The 20,644-nt window shown below is 62.9% G+C and overlaps 1 protein-coding gene across 6 annotated transcripts in view; it reads left to right on the forward strand.

Annotated features, from left to right (window-relative positions):
• The window catches only part of sptbn2 (spectrin, beta, non-erythrocytic 2), a 52,144-nt gene that overhangs the window by 10,990 nt on the left and 20,510 nt on the right, over positions 1-20,644 (forward strand). For 4 of the 6 annotated variants that reach the window (XM_069180216.1, XM_069180220.1, XM_069180217.1 and 1 more), the window contains 11 exons: positions 14,331-14,482; positions 15,275-15,448; positions 15,547-15,638; positions 15,728-15,808; positions 16,050-16,165; positions 16,592-16,704; positions 17,229-17,416; positions 18,065-18,182; positions 18,474-18,632; positions 19,323-19,625; positions 20,461-20,614. In XM_069180216.1, the coding sequence (XP_069036317.1) occupies positions 14,331-14,482; positions 15,275-15,448; positions 15,547-15,638; positions 15,728-15,808; positions 16,050-16,165; positions 16,592-16,704; positions 17,229-17,416; positions 18,065-18,182; positions 18,474-18,632; positions 19,323-19,625; positions 20,461-20,614 (1,650 nt within the window). Of the gene's footprint in view, positions 1-3,696; positions 4,518-14,330; positions 14,483-15,274; positions 15,449-15,546; positions 15,639-15,727; positions 15,809-16,049; positions 16,166-16,591; positions 16,705-17,228; positions 17,417-18,064; positions 18,183-18,473; positions 18,633-19,322; positions 19,626-20,460; positions 20,615-20,644 lie in introns of those variants that run through there. The other 2 variants (XM_069180219.1, XM_069180221.1) reach the window with 1 other exon arrangement.

Consider the following 20,644-nt stretch of genomic DNA (forward strand, 5'->3'; position numbering starts at 1 on the left):
CCGTGTGCACGCACGCACGCAGCTCTCCCTCATCCCACTCCATGTGCACAGTTGCCCTACCCATGCCAAACCACAGGGGCGGCGCTGTTGAGCAACACACCCGGTCTGCCCTGGCTGGCTCAGGGCCTGCCACCTCTTGGGGTGGGGTGTGAGAGCGCTCTGGATCCGGCGGTTTCCGGACTGCGGATCTCTCTCTCTCTGTCCCCCCCCCCCCCGCAGAGGGAGCGTGTGGGCACTGACCGCAGAGCTGGGGTGGAGAGGATCTGTTTCTCATTTCCCCCCAGCGCCGAAGGTTTTGCGCCGCCTCCCGCGGAGTTCTGCTCCGGGGCCTGCAGCTCTCTGCTGCGAAGGCTGAGCAATTAGAGCCATAAAGATTAATGAGAGGAAGACAGCGCTCTGTACAGCAGTGCGTCCGGAAATGAGGGTGGGGTGGGGTGGAAGGGAGTTTAGTGTCGCACAAGGCCTCACTTTTAGTGCAGCGAAAATGGGTTTCGGTGGCTTGTGGGACAGCGGTTTCCTTCCCCTCGGGACCTGAGCACGCGCTGTAGGAAGGACCCAGCCGTTAACAGGAGGTGAAGAGGTCTCCCCTCCTTTCCCAGACATCCGTGCAGGTCCCCGGGGATGGGATCATGACCGGCTGCGCTGGCTCGGTGTGGTTTGAGGGGGGGGGCCCTGGCTGAACCCCCCCCCCCCCCTCCCGGTCCCTCTCTCTCCCACGTCTCTGTCTTTCATCTCTCCGCGGGGGAGCAGGGATGAGAGAGATTTATTCTCGGGCGGCTGGGTGGGGGTACAGCCTCTCCCTTTCTTCCTCGCCCTCCCGTCCGCGCGTCACCCGGAGCTGGCGTTTCGTCTCGGTGGCCCTCAGCCAGTTTCGGATCGCCCGCCAGTGCCCGCGAGGGCAGTGAAGCGCTTGCCTGATCTCCAGTGCAGAGACATTCGGGCGACGCCAAGCTTAAACACAGAGAAGCGGCCAAGCTAAATAATGTCTACCTGAAATACAGGTCCGCACAAGTGGTGTTGAGGGGGGGGGGGGGAGTCCAGTGTCCACAAGCACCCGGCGATCAGAAATCGGGGGGGGGGGGGGGCTTCTGTACGCAAAGGGAGGTGGGAGCAGGGAACAGGCTAAATGGGTCCCTCTCGGTCTGAACTTTTTTTGTGCCCTTTTGTATTCAAATGAAACCATCTGCACTATTCCTTCATCGTATAATTACACCCCCCCCCCCCAAAGAATTGACCAACCCTAATTAAATGTATTTCAGTATGGGAACTGCCCGCTCCTGGGCAGCTGTAATTGTCCCTCGTGATTCTGAGAACAAAGAGCAGAAGCCTTCCACCTCTCTCTCCTTCTCCCTCTCTCACGCCCCTTCTTTTCCTCCGTCTTCTCCCTCTTTTCTTGGGATTTGGGATCCCGAAAGCGTCCCGTTGGGTGATGCCCTGCGTTTCGCCTGCCCGGTGACGCCACCCTCTTTCTCCCCGGCGCGCGCCCCGCCCCCGCCCCCTCTCGGCGCACAGCAGCTTCTGCCAGGTCCACGCCTCCCTCTTCCAGCTGAGGATTTTGAAGCAGCACCCTTTTAATCCGCCCCCCCCGGTCGCCCTAGCGACGCAGCACAGCGGACGAGCTCTTCTTTAACAAATGAGCGCTGCTTACGTTTGTGACCGATCGGGACATGTCAGTCAAAGTGCCATACACATCGACCTGTGAGTGCTGCTCCGTTTAGAAACGGCTTTTTTCTTCTCGGTGTGCTGCCGTGGAAAAGGCACTATATCTATAAGAGAAGATCACTTTATTGGCCCTATATGATTTCTTGCATGAGGAATTCATCTTTTCGCAGACCCCAGCTTGCTCTCCAGGAGACACACAGACAGGGAGAGAAGCTGGGGGTCAGAGCGCAGGGTCGGCCATTCATACGGCGCCCCTGCAGCAGCTGGGGTGAAGGGCCTGGCTCAGGGGCCCCAACCCAGTAGGATTCCTCCGCCGGCCGCGGGATTCGAACCGGCAACCTCCCAGCCACAGGCGCGGGCCCTGAGACACAGAGCCGCCGCTCCTTTAAAAAAACTCGTCCTCGATTAAAGGCGCGTTTCTCCCTCGCGGGTGGGGGAGACGGACGGGTTGGCGTTTTGCCCAGTAGGGCGCGAGGCGACGAGACCGGCGGCCTTGACCGCTCAAAAACCGTTTTGAAAAAGGAGCACGTTCTAAACTCCCGGGAGAGCCGGGGGGCCGGGTCGGCCCAACCGAGGCGTTTGACTGGCAGCCCGTCAAGGAGCGAGCAGGCACAGAAGGCGTGTTCTGTACACTAAGAGTTGCAGGTGTGTGTCACAAGCTGCGGAGCCGTGTTGTACAGGGAAAGTCGTTGGAGGGGTCGGGGAGGAGGGCGTGATCTACTGCCTGCGGATAGCCACCCCCCCCAGGCTCTGGGGTCCGAAGTCCAGCGGGACAGGGCCCCCCCCTGTCTCCCTGGTTGTTGTTTAAACCGCCTGAGGTGATAACAGCGCTGGAGAGGTTCCGTTCCAGAAGGCGGCAGCACGAGCCGTGCTGCTCTTTCCGGCCTCTCCCACTGTCCCGCGTGGGTGGGAGCGTTGCGCAGGCTGCAGTGGGAGCCCCACTTGTTTCTGCTTTGCTCTTGGGAAGCAGGGGGGGGTCCCCGTAACCCACCCTGATCTGTGGCCTTTTGCAGAGCCATCGGGTTGGACCCGGCTCCATCCGGGTCCGGCCACAGGATCCGGAGACGAGCGGGGGTTGGGGGGAAAAAGTGTGGGAGCACCGAAGCTTCCCCGGGAGCTGAATCGTGGGGTGCCCAGTGCCAACGCTGTCGTGGGCCTGTAGCTGTCGCGCGCCCGGGCCTCACCCTGTCCGTGTTCCTTCCCACCGGGTCGGAGCGGAACCGGGGCACTGGGCCGATACCGGCGTGTCACAAGGGGTGGGAATCACAGGTGTCCTCTGGATGTTCTCCAGGTCTGCCCCCCCCCCCCCCCGTGTGTGTGTGTGTGTGTCGAAAAAGAAAAGAATCCTCTCTCTAGCAGTCCAAGAGCATCCACTGGTGCTCCGCTCCTCGGTGCTGTCCGTGATGCGGTTCCCGTGGCAACCCGTCGCCGTGGCGCGCTGTGCGTCTGTGTGTGTGTGGGTGCGTCGGGCCCCGCGCGTTCACATCCTTCTGTCAGCTTGGGGGGGGGAGGGAGGGACGCGGGCAGGAACGGGTGGGCAGCGGGGTGTTATTTCAGACCAGGCGCCTGCCGCCCCGGCCCCCCTGCGCGCTGGGGGCTGGCGGGTGTCGGCGGTCCAGCTCGCGCCTCGTCCTGCGAGAGGGGGGGGTGGTGAAGACGAATGTAAACTGCCCCCCCCCCTTTTTCTTTTTTTTTCTTGTGGGGGTGGGGGAGGAAAGACAAAAGCTGCACAGTGGTGCAAGCTTCCTTCCGGAGTTAACGTCTGAATCTTTTTTTTTTTTAAATTCTTTTTGCGCGGTTCCGCGGGGTGTGCAGGGCGGCGGAAGAGGATGAGAGAGAGCGAAAGAGTGAGAGAGAGAGAGAGAAACACCCAGTACTTTCTGCACTCTTTCACTTGTTTGCTACCGGTCTCCCGCGGAGTGGCGCGCCCCTCCCCCCCCTCCTCCTCCCCCCCCCCGCAACACCTTTCAGAGTGGTACGGCCCCTCCCCTCCCCCCCCCAGCCACTCCAGAGCACACCTTATGCTGATCGGCCTGCCCCATTGTGCAGCCTGCTCCGCTGTTTACAAGGCACTTCGGCTGTGGCTTTCCAACAGGGTGCTGTTTGTTGTGTGTGTGTGCGTGCGTGTGTGGGTGTGCTCGGGCGCACACTCGCGCGCAAAGAGGTTTTAGAGGGGACGAGGCAAAGCCTCATTCGTTTTGGTGTGTGTGCGCGCACACGCCGGTGTGTTTGTGTGTGTGTGCTGAGTCTCTCCCTCTCTCTCTGCGTGTGGGAGAAGGTTGTGGCTGAGCTGAGCTCGGAGACGCAAGGAGAGAGAGAGGGATCGGCGCTTTCTGGCCGGAGCAAAGGGGGGAAAAGAGGACCAGGTGAGGACCAGGGAGACATTTCCCTCCCTCCCTCCCTCCCTCGCTCGCTCCTGCGGGTTTCCCGGGGAGGAGAAGGGCACAGCCCGGACAGAGGAGGAGAGAGAGGAGAAGCCTGAGCAAGAGAGACGAACTGGAGAGCAGGAGCATGGCCTCGTGGGCAAGACCCAGCTGAGCCCCCGGATTGGGATCGCTCCCGGGAAAACCTTTTCTTCGACACCCATCCCGCTTTCGGATTTCTTTTTTTTGGGGGGTTTGACCCCCCCCCCCGGGGGAATCATTCGGAGTTTCTCTCCGGCTCCTGAGCCGCCGGGCAGTGGTGTTTTTTTTTGTGGAATTTTTTTGGCCGGACCGCAGCCCGGACGATGTACGAGCCGAGCCACGCCGACCTGCAGCGCCGGGCCGGCCAGCCCCCTCCGCTGTCCCCGGCCGCCTTCGTCAACGCGGCGCAGTACGCCAACGTGCTGGAGGGCAGGTTCAAGCAGCTCCAAGGTAAGACGGCTGCCCAGCCGGAGAGACCCGCCTCGGGCTGTCTCCCAGCTCCTCTCTCTCTCTCTCCCTGTCCTCCTCTCCCCTCCCGGATCCCCTCTTCCATTCTCGGGGGAGCGCGAGCGAGAGAGAGGGGCGCGTTCCGTCTTCACCTGCTGCTCCGCCTCTCCCATCTAGAAAGTGGCCGAGCGCTGCCCCCCCCCTGGGTTTCTGCTGCCGTGTGGCCACCCCGCCGCCGATCGGCGTGGGGACCCCCGCCGCGCTCTTCTCGTTTTTGAAGGATCCCCCCCCCCCTGGGGGTTGCCGGTCCGAGCGACACAGCTGGCTTGTTCCAGACACCCACCCCCCTTGGTGTAAAGGCGCGCCCGACGGTCTCGGGCCCGGGCTTCGTCGTTCTGTCGCTGCTGGGCATCAAGCTCCCCCCTTTGGGGGGGTTGGCTCTGTTTTGCCCCCCGAAACGTTCTCTGCTCAAGATCCTCCAGTGGCTTCAAGGCATTTTCCGGGACCAGTTTAATAGCGTCCTCATGTGGAGTGGGGCTGCTCTCTCCCGGGCAGTGGGGTTGTTGACAGGGGTGTGTGTGTGTGTGGCAGGCTTCATCTTCAGTTCAGTCTTGGGAGTCACTGGGTCCTGCGTGTGGCCCTACGATTCTTCCTCCTCGTTTCGTCCTCGCGGCCTCCGTGGTTTCTTCCTGACGGCGCGCGGGTGTACCCACGGATCTGGCGGGAGACGGCGATGCGTCGCTCGTTCCCGCCTGCCGTATGGTGTCCCCCCCCCTTATTCCCAGGAAAGATGGAGAGGTGGTGGCGGAAGGAGGAGGGGCTTTGGGACAGCAGGTGCGCGGAGCCGCGATCGGGTGGGGCGTTCTCCTCGCTGGAGGAGGTGTGTGTGTGTGTGGGGGGGGGCGATTCCCAGCGCCGACACGAATCCCGGATCCTCCGCTTTGATCGGGCGGCTCTTTCAACTGTGGGAGCGGGCGGGGGGGGGGCGCAGAACCGGTTTCCGCCGGAGGAGAGGATATTGGCTCCCGGACCGCGTTGGTCTCCGGGGGTCCGACGGGGCTCGGCGCGTGGGATCAACTCCCCGGATCCGTTCGGGGATCCCCGGAATGGGGCGCGTCCGGTTTCTTGCCGGCACCCGCTCCGAGCTCGGTTGGTGGTGTGCTTTTCCCAGACACAAGCACTCCAAAAATCCCCCTTGCTTTTAAAAAGCACTTTTTGGGATCGCGGCCCAGACGGGACCCCGGTTCCCTTGCGAACTGGACGTGTGCCTCGGGTAAGTCGGCGTCCTCTCGCGGATGGAAGTCGTATGGTGGTGAAGAGGAGGTTAGCGTGGGGCCAGCGCAGCAGATGACTTTTCTCCAGACTGGCTCGCGGGGAACGGGGGCCGGGGTGAGTTATGCATAAACATCTGCTCCGGCAGCGCCTCGGATCCGGGCCTTTTCTGAGGGGACGGAGCAGAGGAAGTTCAGCAACCTCGCACATCTGGGGGGGGGGGCTGTCCTCTTGGTGAGACAGGACTGGACCTGAACCGCCGGACCAGCTGTCCTACTGGGCTGACAGGACTGGACCTGAACCACCGGACCAGCTGTCCTACTGGTGTAACAGGACTGGACCTGAACCACTGGACCAGCTGTCCCCTTGGTATAACGGGACTGGACCTGAACCACTGGACTAGCTGTCCTCTTGGTGTAACAGGACTGGACCTGAACCACTGGACCAGCTGTCCTATGGGCTGACAGGACTTGACCTGAACCACTGTACCAGCTGTCCTCTTGGTATAACAGGACTGGACCTGAACCACCGGACCAGCTGTCCTACTGGGCTGACAGGACTGGACCTGAACAACTGGACCAGCTGTCCTCCTGGTCTGACGGGACTGGACCTGAACCACCGGACCAGCTGTCCTCTTGGTGTAACAGGACTGGACCTGAACCACTGGATCAGCTGTTCTCCCGGTCTGACAAGACTGGACCAGCTGTCCTCCTGGTCTGACGGGACTGGACCTGAACCACTGGACCAGCTGTCCTCTTGGTGTAACAGGACTGGACCTGAACCACTGGACCAGCTGTCCTCTTGGTGTAACAGGACTGGACCTGAACCACCGGACCAGCTGTCCAGTTTGAAAACTGGGGGGGGCTGAAGGACTGGACCTGACAAATTTCCCAAGTTTAGACTGCCCAATTTCGTCTCCGAGCGTGAATGCGGCCGCGCAGTATTGTGAATGGCGAAGAATAAACAGCGCAGTGTCCGCAGAAAGGCGTCACACAGAAAACCGCTGAGTGCAAGAGCAAGTGGAGCCCAGCCTGAGAGGCCCTCTCAGAGCCCAGCGGACTGGCGGGGACCAGGGGCAGGAGAGAGAGGACTGGGAATCTGACAGGGCCCCGCCGTGAGATAGCGACTGACTGGAGCGCCCCGGACACGGAGGGGACTGTGACCCCCGATCGCTCCTCCCGGGAGAGCACTGTGATCCCGGGAACTAGAGAAGGGGTCTGGGAGCTGTGGCTCCTGATTACTCCAGCCTGAACACCGCGCAGGCCCAGGGTCGAGGTGCGCCCTCTCGCACAGCCTGAACACGGCCCAGGCACGGGCTCTCGCACAGCCTGAACACAGCGCAGGCACAGGGTCGACGCGCGCCCTCTCGCACAGCCTGAACACGGCCCAGGCACGGGCTCTCGCACAGCCTGAACACGGCGCAGGCACGGGGTCGACGCGGGCTCTCTCTCAGCCTGAACACGGCGCAGGCACAAGGTCGACGCGCCCTCTCGCACAGCCTGAACACGGCGCAGGCACAGGGTCGACGCGCGCCCTCTCGCACAGCCTGAACACGGCCCAGGCACGGGCTCTCGCACAGCCTGAACACCGTGCAGGCACGGGGTCGACGCGCTCCCTCTCGCACAGCCTGAACACGGCGCAGGCACGGGGTCGACGCGGGCTCTCGCACAGCCTGAACACGGCGCAGGCACGGGGTCGACGCGCCCTCTCGCACAGCCTGAACACGGCGCAGGCACGGGCTCTCGCACAGCCTGAACACGGCGCAGGCACGGGATCGACGCGCCCTCTCTCTCAACCTGAACACGGCACAGGCACGGGGTTGACGCGCTCTCTCTCAGCCTGAACACGGCGCAGCCCCGGGGCAGGAATGTGGGCGTGGCCTCCACGTGGCTCGGATCTACCTGCAGCCCTCATGCCGTTCCAGTTGCTCTGGCAGGAGGAGGGCTGGGAATCAAGCGCCTGTTGTACTGGTTCCACCAGCTTCCAGAAGGGCTCAGCCTGGGAGGGGTGCTCTGGCCAGGGAAAGGAAGTCTGTCCGCTCCTCTCACAGCTGGAGGTCAGGACAGGAGCAAGAGGAGGTTGTTCGATTCGGGCCTCACACCCGGCCCTTTCTTGAAAGAGGCCCAGCGTCTCGGCTTCAGCGATCCAGCTCGAGAACGGGCAGGTTCTTCCACGCTCCCACCACTCTTTGTGTAAAGAGGTACACCAGCCTATCCGGGGAGCGAGTCCTGCCCAGTCCGGCAGGCCCGGTCAGAGCGGTTTGGGCTGCTGTGGAGGGGAGGTGGGGGGGCTGGTCCATCTCCCACTCCTGAGCGTAACGAGCCCCCGCCATCTCTCGTTAAAACCGCCCCACGTGGGGCCGGCTGGTCGGGTCTGCCCCGGAGCCAGTTCTTGTGAAATTAGCCCAGACCTCAGCTGTCCGGCTCGATCGATCCGGGGGTTTCTGGGGGTCTGCCGGGGAGCTGGGGCGCCGGTGACTGTCTGGGCGGCTCGTCTCCTCACGGGCCCAGCAGGCCGTGCAGTCAGCAGTCAGCTACAGTAGCTCATTACAAAGCCCCGACTCATTCCCACTGTCTGCGGCTGTGCGAGCAGGGCTCCCTGAATGACTGGGATGAATAACAGGATTGTCCGCCGGGCCGGAGAGATTAAGCAGGTTTGAATAGTCCGTGAGCCGGGGAGGAGGTGGGGGGGGGTGGGGACTGGAAAGATAACCGTGCCCGCCGGTCGAAACAAGCGAGTGTGCGGTATCCAGCCACCCCGGAGCCCGTTCCCAGGTGGAAGCCGGGCGAAGAGGCTGTGGTTCTGTGGGATCGGGGAGGGAGGTGTTCCCGGGTTTTCGGGATCTGTATTTCTGGGAGGGCGGAATCGCGCGGCCGCTGTGGGGCTGTGGGGAGAGGAGGGGGGAAAGGACCAGCCTCTGCTCCCTGGCTCGACCTTGGCTGCCACATGCGCGTGTGTGTGTGTGTAACACAAGCAGCCTGGACTCAGCTTTTGTTTTTCTCTCTCTCTCTCTCGCAACGCTGGTATGACGCAATTGGTGAAAGTTCATTCCCCCCCACCCCAGGGCTCCCCGATCGGCACGCGCCCCTTTGCTCCAGAGGGAGAGCAGAGCAAGCGACCCGTTCAGAACCGGGCCAGAGAGCCGCCGTTTCGGCTCGTTCCTCCGGTGCGTGCAGTGAGGGCCTTCTGGCGTTTCGCTTGTCAAACCTCGCCCGGCAGGGGGCTGCTGGGAAGCGACCGGGAGTGGGATCTGGGCAAGGTCGTTCCAGCCCTGTCCCAGCCCTGGGGTGGGCGCTCAGGAGCCCGTGGGCTCGGGGGGGAGAGTCGGCGTTCGCACTGGCTCAGGGGGCTCTTGTGGGGGGGGAGCCTGATTTCCTGTCGGTCTCCCGGTCCTCGCTCCGTCCTGGCTGGCCAGTGCGTGGTACCCTCCTGCTGGAGCTGGAATTACGGGTTTGAGCTCGCAGTCTGGAGGGGGGGTGTGTGTGTGTGTGGATGTGGGCGATGACAGGGCAGGCTAACGCAGTATCTCCTCACCGGAGAGCAGGGGGAGGGGAGCTTCTGGGCCTGATGACAGCTTTGTGTCTGCGACGGCCTGCCTGCTTGTGCGTTTCTGTGAGTTGTCGTCGATGTGCGTGCGAAGAAGGTGCTTGGCGTGTGTGTGTGTGCGCGCGCTTGTGTTTGGTTAACGAGTACGTTAGATTAATTAGATGCCTGGCTGGGGCTGCAGTAGGGAGAGCCCTGTTGCGTGTCCGAGACGTGGCGAGGTCGCGGTCTGGTTACACTTGACTTGTTTCATCTGCTTTCTTCTTTAAAAAAAAAGGGCGCTTCATCGACATCTCCCCACAAACCCCATTATGTCTCTCCCCGGGGGGGGGTTTGTTCCCATCATCTGCCACTCTCTGTGTAAAGAAATGTCTCCGGGGTCCTGAATGCCCGCCCTCTGTTTCCACGCGTGACCGGGGCCTCCTGAAAACCACCTTCAGACTCTTCCCTGTTTCGTCCTTCAACTTTAGTGACAGTGCCCTTGAGATCACTTTGTCAGGGTGTGTGCAGGGCGTTCAGACACACGGGCCTGGGCCCCTGCTGTGCAGCCTGCTCCTGGCTGGAGACATCCAGTTCCTTTCCTGGCTCGCGCTGTGGGTGAGCGTGCGACCGGCGTGCATCGTGGGGCATCGGTTTGGGAAATCGGCTGGAATGTTGCACAATTCCTCCCCCCCCCTCAGAAAGAGCCTTGGCAGACAGAGCGAGTTCTGTCCCCGGCTGTCCAGGCCTCCTCCTCCTCCTCGTCTCCGGCCCCCAATTCCCCCCCCAGCCTGGGCGAGCGACCCGCAGGGCCGATCAGGGCTGGCAGAAGTGCCCTCTCTCTGGCCACCGTGGGACGGAGGAGCCCGTATTCGGGGGGTGGGGGTGAAGCATGTTAGGGAAAGCTGATCGTTTTTTTTTTTGGGGGGGGGGTCTTTTGAAATCTTCAGTTGCGACACCGTTTGTTTTTTTGGGCTCTGAACCCCCCCCCCCCTCCCCCCAGCCTCTGTCAGCGCGGAGCCCTGTCATCTCGGCGCCGCTGACCCTGTTATTATCGCCGCAGGAGTGTCGACATGCCCCCCATCTCCCCCCCTCGGGGGGGCCCAGGCGCTGTCGTGACACGAAAGCTGTTCGGCTGGAATGTTCCCTGCTCGCTGGAGCTGTCGGCAGCGGCCGAAATCGCGGAAAACGCGCTTCTCCCTGCTCCTGCTGCTCTCGCACCTCGGCCATGGCCTGATCCGGGGGGGGCGGCGCTCGGCTCGGCCCTCCGCAAAGCCGCGAATCCGCCGGAGGAGGAGGAGCGTTCCTGTTGGTGCGGGAGAGGGCGGCTCTTTTAATCGGGGGTCTTCTCGGGGGGCGGCGGAATTCGGACTGTCGGAAAGGGAGCAAAATCGAGGCGCGCGCCGCCCCTCCACGCCGGGACCGGAACACCTCCACGGGATCGGGACAGGGGCTGAACCTACCGGCGGGTCCAGAGAGCTGGGCCGAGGACACAAGCTTTGGAAGTTTAAGAGCGCCCTGTGCCGTGGGCAGGTGTCGATTCCGAAACTCTTCCCCGTGCTCCTGCCCGCCCCACACCTGTGTAATAGACTCCTGCAGGCTTTTGGGGTCCCCAAGGGCTCGTATCGGCCATCGCAGGGTGTCCCTCCCCCCTCCCTGAGTCCTCTCCTTTGGGTGTCACCTGCAGATCTTCCAAGGAAAGCCGCGGCCGATCCGGGGGGGGGGGGTGGGGCCGCCACCTCGCTCCGAGCGGCTCGCGCCGGCTCTTGTCCGGGCGTTTGTGTGTGCGTTCCTGCGTGCAGGTGTGCGCGCGAGACCTCCTCCTGCCTCGAACCTGTCTTTCCAGTCCTCCTTGGCGTTCCTCTCCCAGCCCTGCGACTCCTCAAGGGCACACACACACACACGCAGGGTTGCTGCTGTGTGTGTGTGTGTGCGTGTGTGTCCAAGGGGCAGAGTCTCGTCAATCTCACGGCGCACCCCTGCAGCGGCCTGATCTCACCTTGTGTCATCTGTGGGGGGGACGGGGAGAGTCCCCACAAAGATGGGAACGCAGACGCGTGCTCGCTTGTTCCTGCTGCACAGTGGGGGGGGATTTTTAAGCTGTTAATGGTTTTATCGGGTTGGGGGGGCTGTCCTAGCCACGTGCACAGGGAGATCAAACGCGCCCCAGCGTGACAGGTCAGGGTCTTATCAGCCGGGGACGGCAACAAGCCTCTCGTGTCCACTGGGCCTGTCCTGCCGGGGGGTGGGGATGGGGGTGGCTGCACTTTCACAGGGCAGAGGGGGGGGTAGTGATCTCACGGGGTGGGACAGATGGGGGGGGCTGCAGGGAGGGCACAGGCGATACCTGGCCGAGACGCTGGGGGGCTGCAGGGGGGGAAACAGGCGCTACCTGCCCGAGACGCTGGGGGGCTGCAGGGGGGGAAACAGGCGCTACCTGCCCGAGACGCTGGGGGGCTGCAGGGGGGGCACAGCCGATACCTGCCCGAGACGCTGGGGTGGGGGCGTGAGGCTTCGAACCCGGGTTCCCCTGCGTCAGCTCCCGTAAATGACGTGAACTGGGAGACGGAACCCAAGCCCGCCGGTGGGTTCCCCAACCCCCCCCCAGAACCTTAGACGAGCATCTCTCATCCTTTTCCTGTCCAGGACAACGTTCCTCCAGCCCCCCCCCCCCCCATCACTGGCCCGGTCACGGCGCCGTCCGCGCAGAAACCAGCCCTCCTGTCGGCGTCCGAGCCGAGATCCGAGCGCGCCCTGCCCTGGCTCGGTTTTCCTTTGTTTTTTTTTTTTGGGTGGGAATCATTTTAAGCAGGCTCCGGTTTTCCCTAGCTCTAGACTAGGGAAAACCACTGCACACAGTAGAACTTGTTTTTGTGCTGCACATGCACTCGGAGGGGAGCAGTCCTGCAGATCTGCGTGAGCTTGCAGCTCAGCTCAGCTCGGCTCCCTCGTATTTGCATTGCAAAGCAGCTGGCTCTTGGGAGGCAGACGCAGGGCGCCGTGTTTGTACTGCCGCGCGGCGGGGGCGAGTCAGTTCCTGCCAGCCGTTGGCCTGTTCCTCTGTTTCTCGGCACTTTGTGCGCCCCGTGTGCCCCTCGTCCCCTCGTCCGACCCCCTCCAGCCCCGCCTTCCCCTCGAGCTGAAGTCCCAGCCCCTTCAGCCCTGAATCTCCTGGGCTCGAGACAGACTGAGGTTCGAGTCCCTTCCAGGTGTGGGCGGATTCTGGCTCCTCGTCCCCAGATCTGCTTCCAAAACTCCGCCGATATTTGTATCATCCTGACGTGCAAGTTATTCGGAGACGGTGGCCTCAGGGGGCTCCCTCCGCTGCTGGAGCCGATCCCAGGTCCTGTGGCCATCAAAGACGGCCGCGACTGCAGGCCTCCCCCTGCGGGGGGCGCTACAGTCCCCCTCGTGGATCACCCCGGCGGTCCGCAGGGCTGGACTGGAGAAACAGAGGCTGCAGCAGTGTTAGCACTGGGTGGGGGGGTATCGAACCCGGATTCTCCAGTAACCGGGGTCCGCGCGGCACTCTCTGTGCAGAACCTGCTCAGTAACAGAGCAACACCGGCCAAGAGTGCTCAAGGTCGCTCGGGAGGAAGCCAAGCTGGAGGTCTGTTGGGGGGGGGATCTGAACGGTACTTCTTTTCCGTCCCGCGATTGGCTGCCGAGGAGGCTCCCAGCCGCCAATGGGGGAGAGCGGCAACACCCAGGGCCTCTCTCGTGTTTCTCCCACAGACCTTTGCGGCCGACGGTGCCTTGGCTCAGATCGCAGCTTCTTCCTGCTCGGCCAAGTGACCCCTCATCCCGTGACCCCCCTGTACGGCGGTGGGAGGGGGGGGGGGTAGGAGAGTGTTTAAACCGAGCTGTTTTGCAGTGCGGAACCGTGTCCCCTGAAAGCGTGGCCCCGTTGGCCCCTTGTGACAAAAGGATGCTTGTGCAAAGGCTGCATTGTGAAAGAGGGAACTCGTGCACCGCCCTGTCGCTCGCTTATCCAGAAGCGCGCTCGGTCCGGTTGCAGAAGTTTCCGGCTCATTTGGTAGTTAAAAAAAGGAAGCCGGGGTGTTGGCTTCAAACAACACGGGCGGTAGTTTGTTCCACGCTCCCGCCACCCTCTGTGTAAAGTCAGGTCCTGTTTTTCTGGTCTTGCGTCCTCTGGTCTTGTGTTGATCCCGGAGAAGTACTCCGTCGGTAACCTTTGAGGATCTTGGAGCCCTTGGGGCTGCTTGTGGTCCTCTTGAGCAAGGCTGAAGCAATACCGCTTCCTGCCATCGTGAGTGTAAGATTAACAAAACCAAGCTCACATTGCAAGTGCAGATTAGAGGGATGAACGAGCAGCCTTCATACTAATTAGGGAAGACGAGCTTCCTTGCTCTTGAACCCGTGCCTGAGCAGTAATTCTCCCGTGACCAGTGTCCTCTGTGGCGAGCCTCCGAGACCTGAAGGACGAGACGCACTGCTTGCGCCTTTGCAGCAAAATTGAAAGCTGTTGATATTCTGGCTTTTTATCTGCTCGGGTGCGATTTTAGCGGGTTATTTGTTTTTGCTCGGGAAGTGCCCTGGGGCGATGGGACATCGGATCATCATCCGCGTTCAGAAAGCGGAATCATGGGGCCAGGGCAGGGCCCAGGAATGTGCCAGCTACGTCAACTATAGCAACAAAAAAAAAATACGTTTTAAATGTTCTCAGCTGTTCTGAGAGCACACGGAAACCGAGGGTTTTCAAGAATCCGAAAGCCGTTTGGCGTCCGACGTCTGAAGGAGGGTCTATCTGTCATCGGCAGACGGCGGGGAGAGATAAGGGCACCGTCTCGTCTCGGGAGCGACAGTCCTGGACATTTCTAGGATGTTTCTCTCCGGGCGCCGGCTCGTCGAGCAGGTTTGAAACGCGAGAGAAATAAAGCCCCGATTCTCTCTCGCTCTCTCGCCCCGCCTTGCCCTGGGCGATCGGAGCAGGTTCCCCTTTCCGCCGTCTTCTCGAGGGGACTCTGTCCCTTTAACCCGCCTGTGTCTGTCCTCCCCCAGACGAGCGCGAGGCGGTGCAGAAGAAAACCTTCACCAAGTGGGTGAACTCGCACCTGGCCAGGGTGACGTGCCGCATCGGGGACCTCTACACCGACCTGCGCGATGGCCGGATGCTCATCCGCCTGCTGGAGGTGCTGTCCGGAGAGCAGCTGGTCAGTGCGCCCCCGCCTCCTGTCCCTGCCCTCACTTCCGCCTCTCTCCCCCTCTGTCCCTGTCCTTGACGCTCTCGCGCCTCCCAGGCCCTCTCCCTCTCCTCGGATTCCTCCTCCTTCCTCCCTCCTCTCTCCTCTCCTCCTGCTCGAACCCTGTCCTCTCTCCTCTCTCCTCCCTTTTCTCTCCTGCTCGAACCCTGTCCTCTCCTCCCTCCTCCCTTCTCTCTCCTCTCTCCTGCTTGAACCCTGTTCCCTCTCCTCTCCTCCTGCTCGAACCCTGTCCTCTCTCCTCTCTCCTCCCTCTTCTCTCCTGCTCGAACCCTGTCCTCTCCTCCCTCTTCTCTCCTGCTCGAACCCTGTCCTCTCTCCTCCCTTTTCTCTCCTGCTCGAACCCTGTCCTCTCTCCTCTCTCCTCCCTCCTGCTCGAACCCTGTCCTCCCTCCTGCTCGAACCCTGTCCTCTCTCCCCCTCTCCCCTGTCCTCTCTCCCCCTCTCCCCTGTCCTCCCTCCTGCTCGAACCCTCTCCCCTCTCCCCTCTCCCCTCTCCTGCTCGAACCCTGTCCTCTCCTCCCTCTTCTCTCCTGCTCGAACCCTGTCCTCTCTCCTCTCTCCTCCCTCCTGCTCGAACCCTGTCCTCCCTCCTGCTCGAACCCTGTCCTCTCTCCCCCTCTCCCCTGTCCTCCCTCCTGCTCGAACCCTGTCCTCTCTCCCCTCTCCCCTCTCCTGCTCGAACCCTGTCCTCTCCTCCCTCTTCTCTCCTGCTCGAACCCTGTCCTCTCTCCTCTCTCCCAGCCAAAGCCCACGAAGGGCCGCATGCGGATCCACTGCCTGGAGAACGTGGACAAGGCCCTGCAGTTCCTCAAGGAGCAGAAGGTGCACCTGGAGAACATGGGCTCCCACGACATCGTCGACGGCAACCACCGCCTCACCCTGGGGCTCATCTGGACCATCATCCTCCGCTTCCAGGTGCGGGGGGCTCCCGTTTCTTCCGGGGGGGGGTGGGTGGGTGAGGCCCCCGAGAGGAGGGGCCCCCGAAGCGCCTGACCGCGTCCCTTTGCCCACAGATCCAGGACATCAGCGTGGAGACGGAGGACAACAAGGAGAAGAAGTCGGCCAAGGACGCGCTGCTGCTGTGGTGCCAGATGAAGACCGCCGGGTGAGAGGGGGGGGCTGGCCTGACCCCTCCTGTCCCAGAGAGCCCACGCCGTGACGCTGACACCCTCCTCTTCCTCTTCCCCTTCGCAGGTACCCCAACGTCAACGTCCACAACTTCACCACCAGCTGGCGGGACGGCCTGGCCTTCAACGCCATCGTCCACAAGCACAGGTGCGCCTCCCGTCCGCCCGGCCCGCGCGCCTCCCAGACACGGGCCCGGCTCCCGTCCACTGCCAGATCTAGCCAGGGGGGGCGCTCAGCCCATATTCCCCAATACTGCTGGCACTTGCCTGAAAACCAAACCCGCCAGTGCCGAGGCTGGGGTCCACAGCAGGGCCTGACGGCGACAGCTGAGAGTGTTAAATAATGGTGGAGTAATCGAGCATGTTCCCCCCCCCCTCCCCCCCCGTAGACCGGACCTGATTGAGTTCGACACCCTGAAGAGGTCCAACGCCCACTACAACCTGCAGAACGCCTTCAATGTGGCCGAGAAGGAGCTGGGGCTCACCAAGCTGCTGGACCCCGAGGGTAGGCACGCCGGGGGGCTGGGGGGGGCCCTGGGGCTGGTGCAATCCGGTGGTGGTGGGGGGGGGGCTCGTCCTTACCAGGGACCCCCAGGCTTGGCAGCAGGAGTCACGGCCCCCAGCTGCTGTCCTGCTTCCCGATCGGGGGTGGGCTGTGCGTTCGGGGGGAGGGAGTCTGTCCCACCCCTTTGATCCGTCGTCGGTTACGGGGTCGGCCGTGTCCCTGCTTCTCCGAGGATCCCAGAAAGGACATCTCTAACGTGGGGCGGCCTGCTCCAGACACCCCCCTCTCTCGGCGTAAAGACACGTCTCCCGTTGTGTTTGTGCGGCAGGGAAGGACGGGGATTTTTCTCTCCCCTGAGTTGGGAGGTGTGGAACCAAAGCGCCTTGGAGACTCCCTCCCTCTCTCTGTCTCTCTGTCCCCGTGCAGACGTGAATGTGGACCAGCCGGACGAGAAGTCCATCATCACCTACGTGGCCACCTACTATCACTACTTCTCCAAGATGAAGGCTCTGGCCGTGGAGGGGAAGAGGATCGGGAAGGTAAAGGATATCCGGGGGGATCCTTTCCAGTTATTTCCCTTTTCCGTTATCCGGTTGTTTTCAAGAGCCTGCGAAGACGCGCCACCCCTCCCAGCGCAGGTTGAGTCCTGCGCCCCAGGCGCCTCGGGTTCGAGCCCTGGCCAAGGCGCAGAGCAGTTTGAATAGAGCGGGGGGTGGGTATCACTGCCCCACAGCGCTGGAGTCCCGGGTTCAATTCCGGACCTGGGGTGCTGTCCGGGCGGAGTCTGCGTGTTCCCCTGGGTTTTCCTCGGGATGCTCCGGTTTCCTCCTGCACTCCTGAGACGGGCTGGTGGGTTATTTGGCCTCTGGAGGAACCGGCCCAGGTGTGTGTGTATGTGTGTGCCCTGTGATGGACTGGCGTCCCACCCAGGGTGTACCCCGCCTCGTGCCCCATTGCTTCGCTGGGACAGGCCCCGGCTCCCCCCACGCCCCCCGAACTGGATCGGGGTGGGGGTCCGAGGGGCGGAGGAGTGACGGCGGCGCCCCCTGTGTTCGCCCGCCAGGTGCTGGACTACGCCATCGAGGCCGACAAGCTGATCGAGAAGTACGAGACGCTGGCCTCCGACCTGCTGCAGTGGATCGAGCAGACCATCCTGACGCTGAACGACCGGCAGCTGGCCAACTCGCTGGGCGGCGTGCAGAACCAGCTGCAGGGCTTCAACACCTACCGCACTGTGGAGAAGCCGCCCAAGTGAGGAGGGGGGGTAATTCAAGTGTATGGGGATAATCATACTAATTGCTTACACTTATATAGCGCTTTTCTGGACCCTCCACTCAAAGCGCTTTACAGGTCATGGGGATCCCCTCCACCCCCCACCAGTGTGCAGCCCCACCTGGATGATGCGACGGCAGCCATAGTGCGCCAGTCCGCTCCCCACACACCAGCTCTCAGTGGGGAGGAGAGCAGAGTGATGGAGCCAGTTCAGAGAGGGGGGGTTATTAGGAGGCCATGATGGGTAAAGGCCAGGGGGAAATTGGGCCAGGACACTGGGGTAACACCCCTACTCTTCTCGAGAAACACCCTGGGGTTTTTAATGACCGCAGAGAGTCAGGACCTCGGTTTTACAGCTCATCCAAAGTGTCCCCATCACTTTAGTGGGGCATTAGGACCCACATGGACTACAGGGTGAGCGCCCCCTGCTGGCCCCACTCACACCTCTTCCAGCAGCAACCTTAGTTTTTCCCAGGAGGTCTCCCCTCCAGGCACTGGCCAGGCTCACACCTGCTGACTCTCCAGTGGGGTTGCCAGTGGGGAGTTGCAGGGCGATATGGCTGCTGTAGGCTACAGCCGCGCTGATCGCCGGGCTCTATTCTGTTCCACGCCCCGCTGCGTGCGCAGGTTCACCGAGAAGGGCAACCTGGAGGTCCTCCTGTTCACCATCCAGAGCAAGATGAGGGCCAACAACCAGAAGGTCTACGTGCCGCGAGAGGGGAAGCTGATCTCGGACATCAACAAGGTGGGGGGGCCTGTGGGTGAGGGCGAACCTTGGGGGCTGCACACGAGGCAGAGGTTTGCTCTGAGCTTTCCTTTGATTGGCGGTTTGGCAGAAAGGGGGGAGGGTTTTGGACTGATTGACGGGGCAGCGATTGGCCCCGGGCGACAGTGGGACCGCCTCCCCGCTCTGCTGTGATTGGCAGTTAGGGAGAGAAGGACGGGAGGCGATTGGCTGTATGAGAGAGGGGGGAGGCGGGCGGAAGGGCAGGATCTCTCCAGTGATTGGCTGCCTCTGCTTGGGTTGCGCTCTCAGGCCTGGGAGCGTCTGGAGAAGGCGGAGCACGAGAGGGAGCTGGCCCTGCGCAACGAGCTGATTCGCCAGGAGAAGCTGGAGCAGCTGGCCGCCCGGTTCGACCGCAAGGCAGCCATGAGGGAAACCTGGCTGAGCGAGAACCAGCGGCTCGTCTCGCAGGTACTGGGGGAGCGATCGGGCTCTGTCCTGGGGGGGGAGGGTCTCTTCCAGATCTCTTCCCCAAAGGGAAAGGGGTTCATTCCTGGCCCTAACCGTGGATGGGGATAACAGTCAGTGCTATAATTATTATTGCAATCCTCACACTGCCATAGATCTTTCCTGGCCACTTCACTCAGAGCAGGTTATGGGGATCCCCTCACCCACCCCCAGCAGTGTGCACCCCCACCTGGATGAGGCGCCAGTCCGCTCCCCACACCCCAGCTCTCAGTGGGGAGGAGGGCAGAGTGATGGAGCCAGTTCAGAGAGGGGGCTTATTAGGAGGCCATGATGGGTAAGGGCCAATGGGAAATTTGGCCAGGACACTGGGGTAACACCCCTACTCTTCTCGAGAAACACCCTGGGGTTTTTAATGACCACAGAGAGTCAGGACCTCGGTTTTACGTCTCATCCAAAGTACAGCGCCTTTTAACTGTGTAGCGTCCCCCGTCACTATACTGGGGCATCAGAACCCACACAGACCCCAGGGTGAGCGCCCCCTGCTGGCCCCACTCACACCTCTTCCAGCAGCAGCCTCAGCTTTCCCAGGAGTCTCCCCTCCAGGTACTGGCCAGGCTCACACCTGCTGAGCTCCAGTGGGGGGCTGCCAGCTGGGAGTTTCACCCTCCTCTCTCCTCCTCCTCCTCCTCCCAGGACAACTTCGGGCTGGACCTGGGGGCGGTGGAGGCGGCCACGCGGAAGCACGAGGCCATCGAGACGGACATCGGCGCCTACGGCGAGCGCGTGGCGGCCGTGGTGGCGGTGGCGCAGGAGCTGGAGGCGGAGCGCTACCACGACGTGCGGCGGGTGCTGGCGCGGCGGGACAACGTGCGCCGCCTGTGGGAGTACCTGCGGGAGCTGCTGGCTGCGCGGCGCGAGCGGCTGCACCGCCACCTGGACCTGCAGAGGGTCCTGCAGGAGATGGGCTACATCATGGACTGGATGGCCGACATGAAGGTCAGGGGGGGCGGGGGTGGGGGGGCTCCCGAGCGGGTTCGAGCCTGGGTCCTGTCGCCGCCGGGGGGGGATCGAGTAGACCGGGGCTCTCTCGGGAAACTTTTCTGGGGGGGTGACCCTCCTGTGGGGGGGGCAGGGGGTGCAGGGGGGGGTGGCTCCCGAGCGGGTTCGGGCCTGGGTCCTGTCGCCGGCGGGGGGGGATCGAGTAGACCGGGGCTCTCTCGGGAAACTTTTCTGGGGGGGTGACCCTCCTGTGGGGGGGGCAGGGGGTGCAGGGGGGGGTGGCTCCCGAGCGGGTTCGGGCCTGGGTCCTGTCGCCGGCGGGGGGGGATCGAGTAGACCGGGGCTCTCTCGGGAAACTTTTCTGGGGGGGTGACCCTCCTGTGGGGGGCTCCCGAGCGGGTTCGGGCCTGGGTCCTGTCGCCGGGGGGAATTCCGGATTCTGATTCTGGGTGTGGTGTTGCAGCGACTCCGGCGGAGGGGGGGGGGGCGAGTAGACCAGGGCTCTCTCGGGAAAGGGAACTTTTTTGGGGGGCGGGTCGACCCTCCTGTGACTCCAATGAAAAAAGACCCCCGCACTCACCCCCCCCCCCCCCAGCCAGGCGTCGTCGTGAGAGAGGAGCGGGGAGGGTGGGCTGGGAGGGCAGCGAGCCGAGAAATGAAGGATCGCGTGGGGCGTGACTTTGTAGCCCAAAAAACCGCGCCTCTCCGGCGCTGCGGGCAGGATCGTGGGGCGTCGGGCGTCCTAGACTACCTGGGAACGTCCTCGCGGAGGGGCAGAGGGGCGAGACGAGACGCGTCCTCGTGTCCTCACCTCCCCCTCCTCCCCCCCCAGGGCCGGCTCCAGTCCCAGGACAGCGGCAGGCACCTGCACGACGTGGAGGACCTGCTACAGACCCACACCCTGGTGGAGGCCGACATCTCGGCCCAGGCCGAGAGAGTGAGGGCCGTGCAGGCCGGCGCCGACAAGTTCACGGCCGAGGACGAGAGTGAGTGACGCCTGGGGGGGCCGGTCCGAC

Source organism: Lepisosteus oculatus, chromosome 18 (genome assembly GCF_040954835.1).
Source record: "Lepisosteus oculatus isolate fLepOcu1 chromosome 18, fLepOcu1.hap2, whole genome shotgun sequence".
Classification (NCBI taxonomy): Eukaryota; Metazoa; Chordata; class Actinopteri; order Semionotiformes; family Lepisosteidae; genus Lepisosteus; species Lepisosteus oculatus.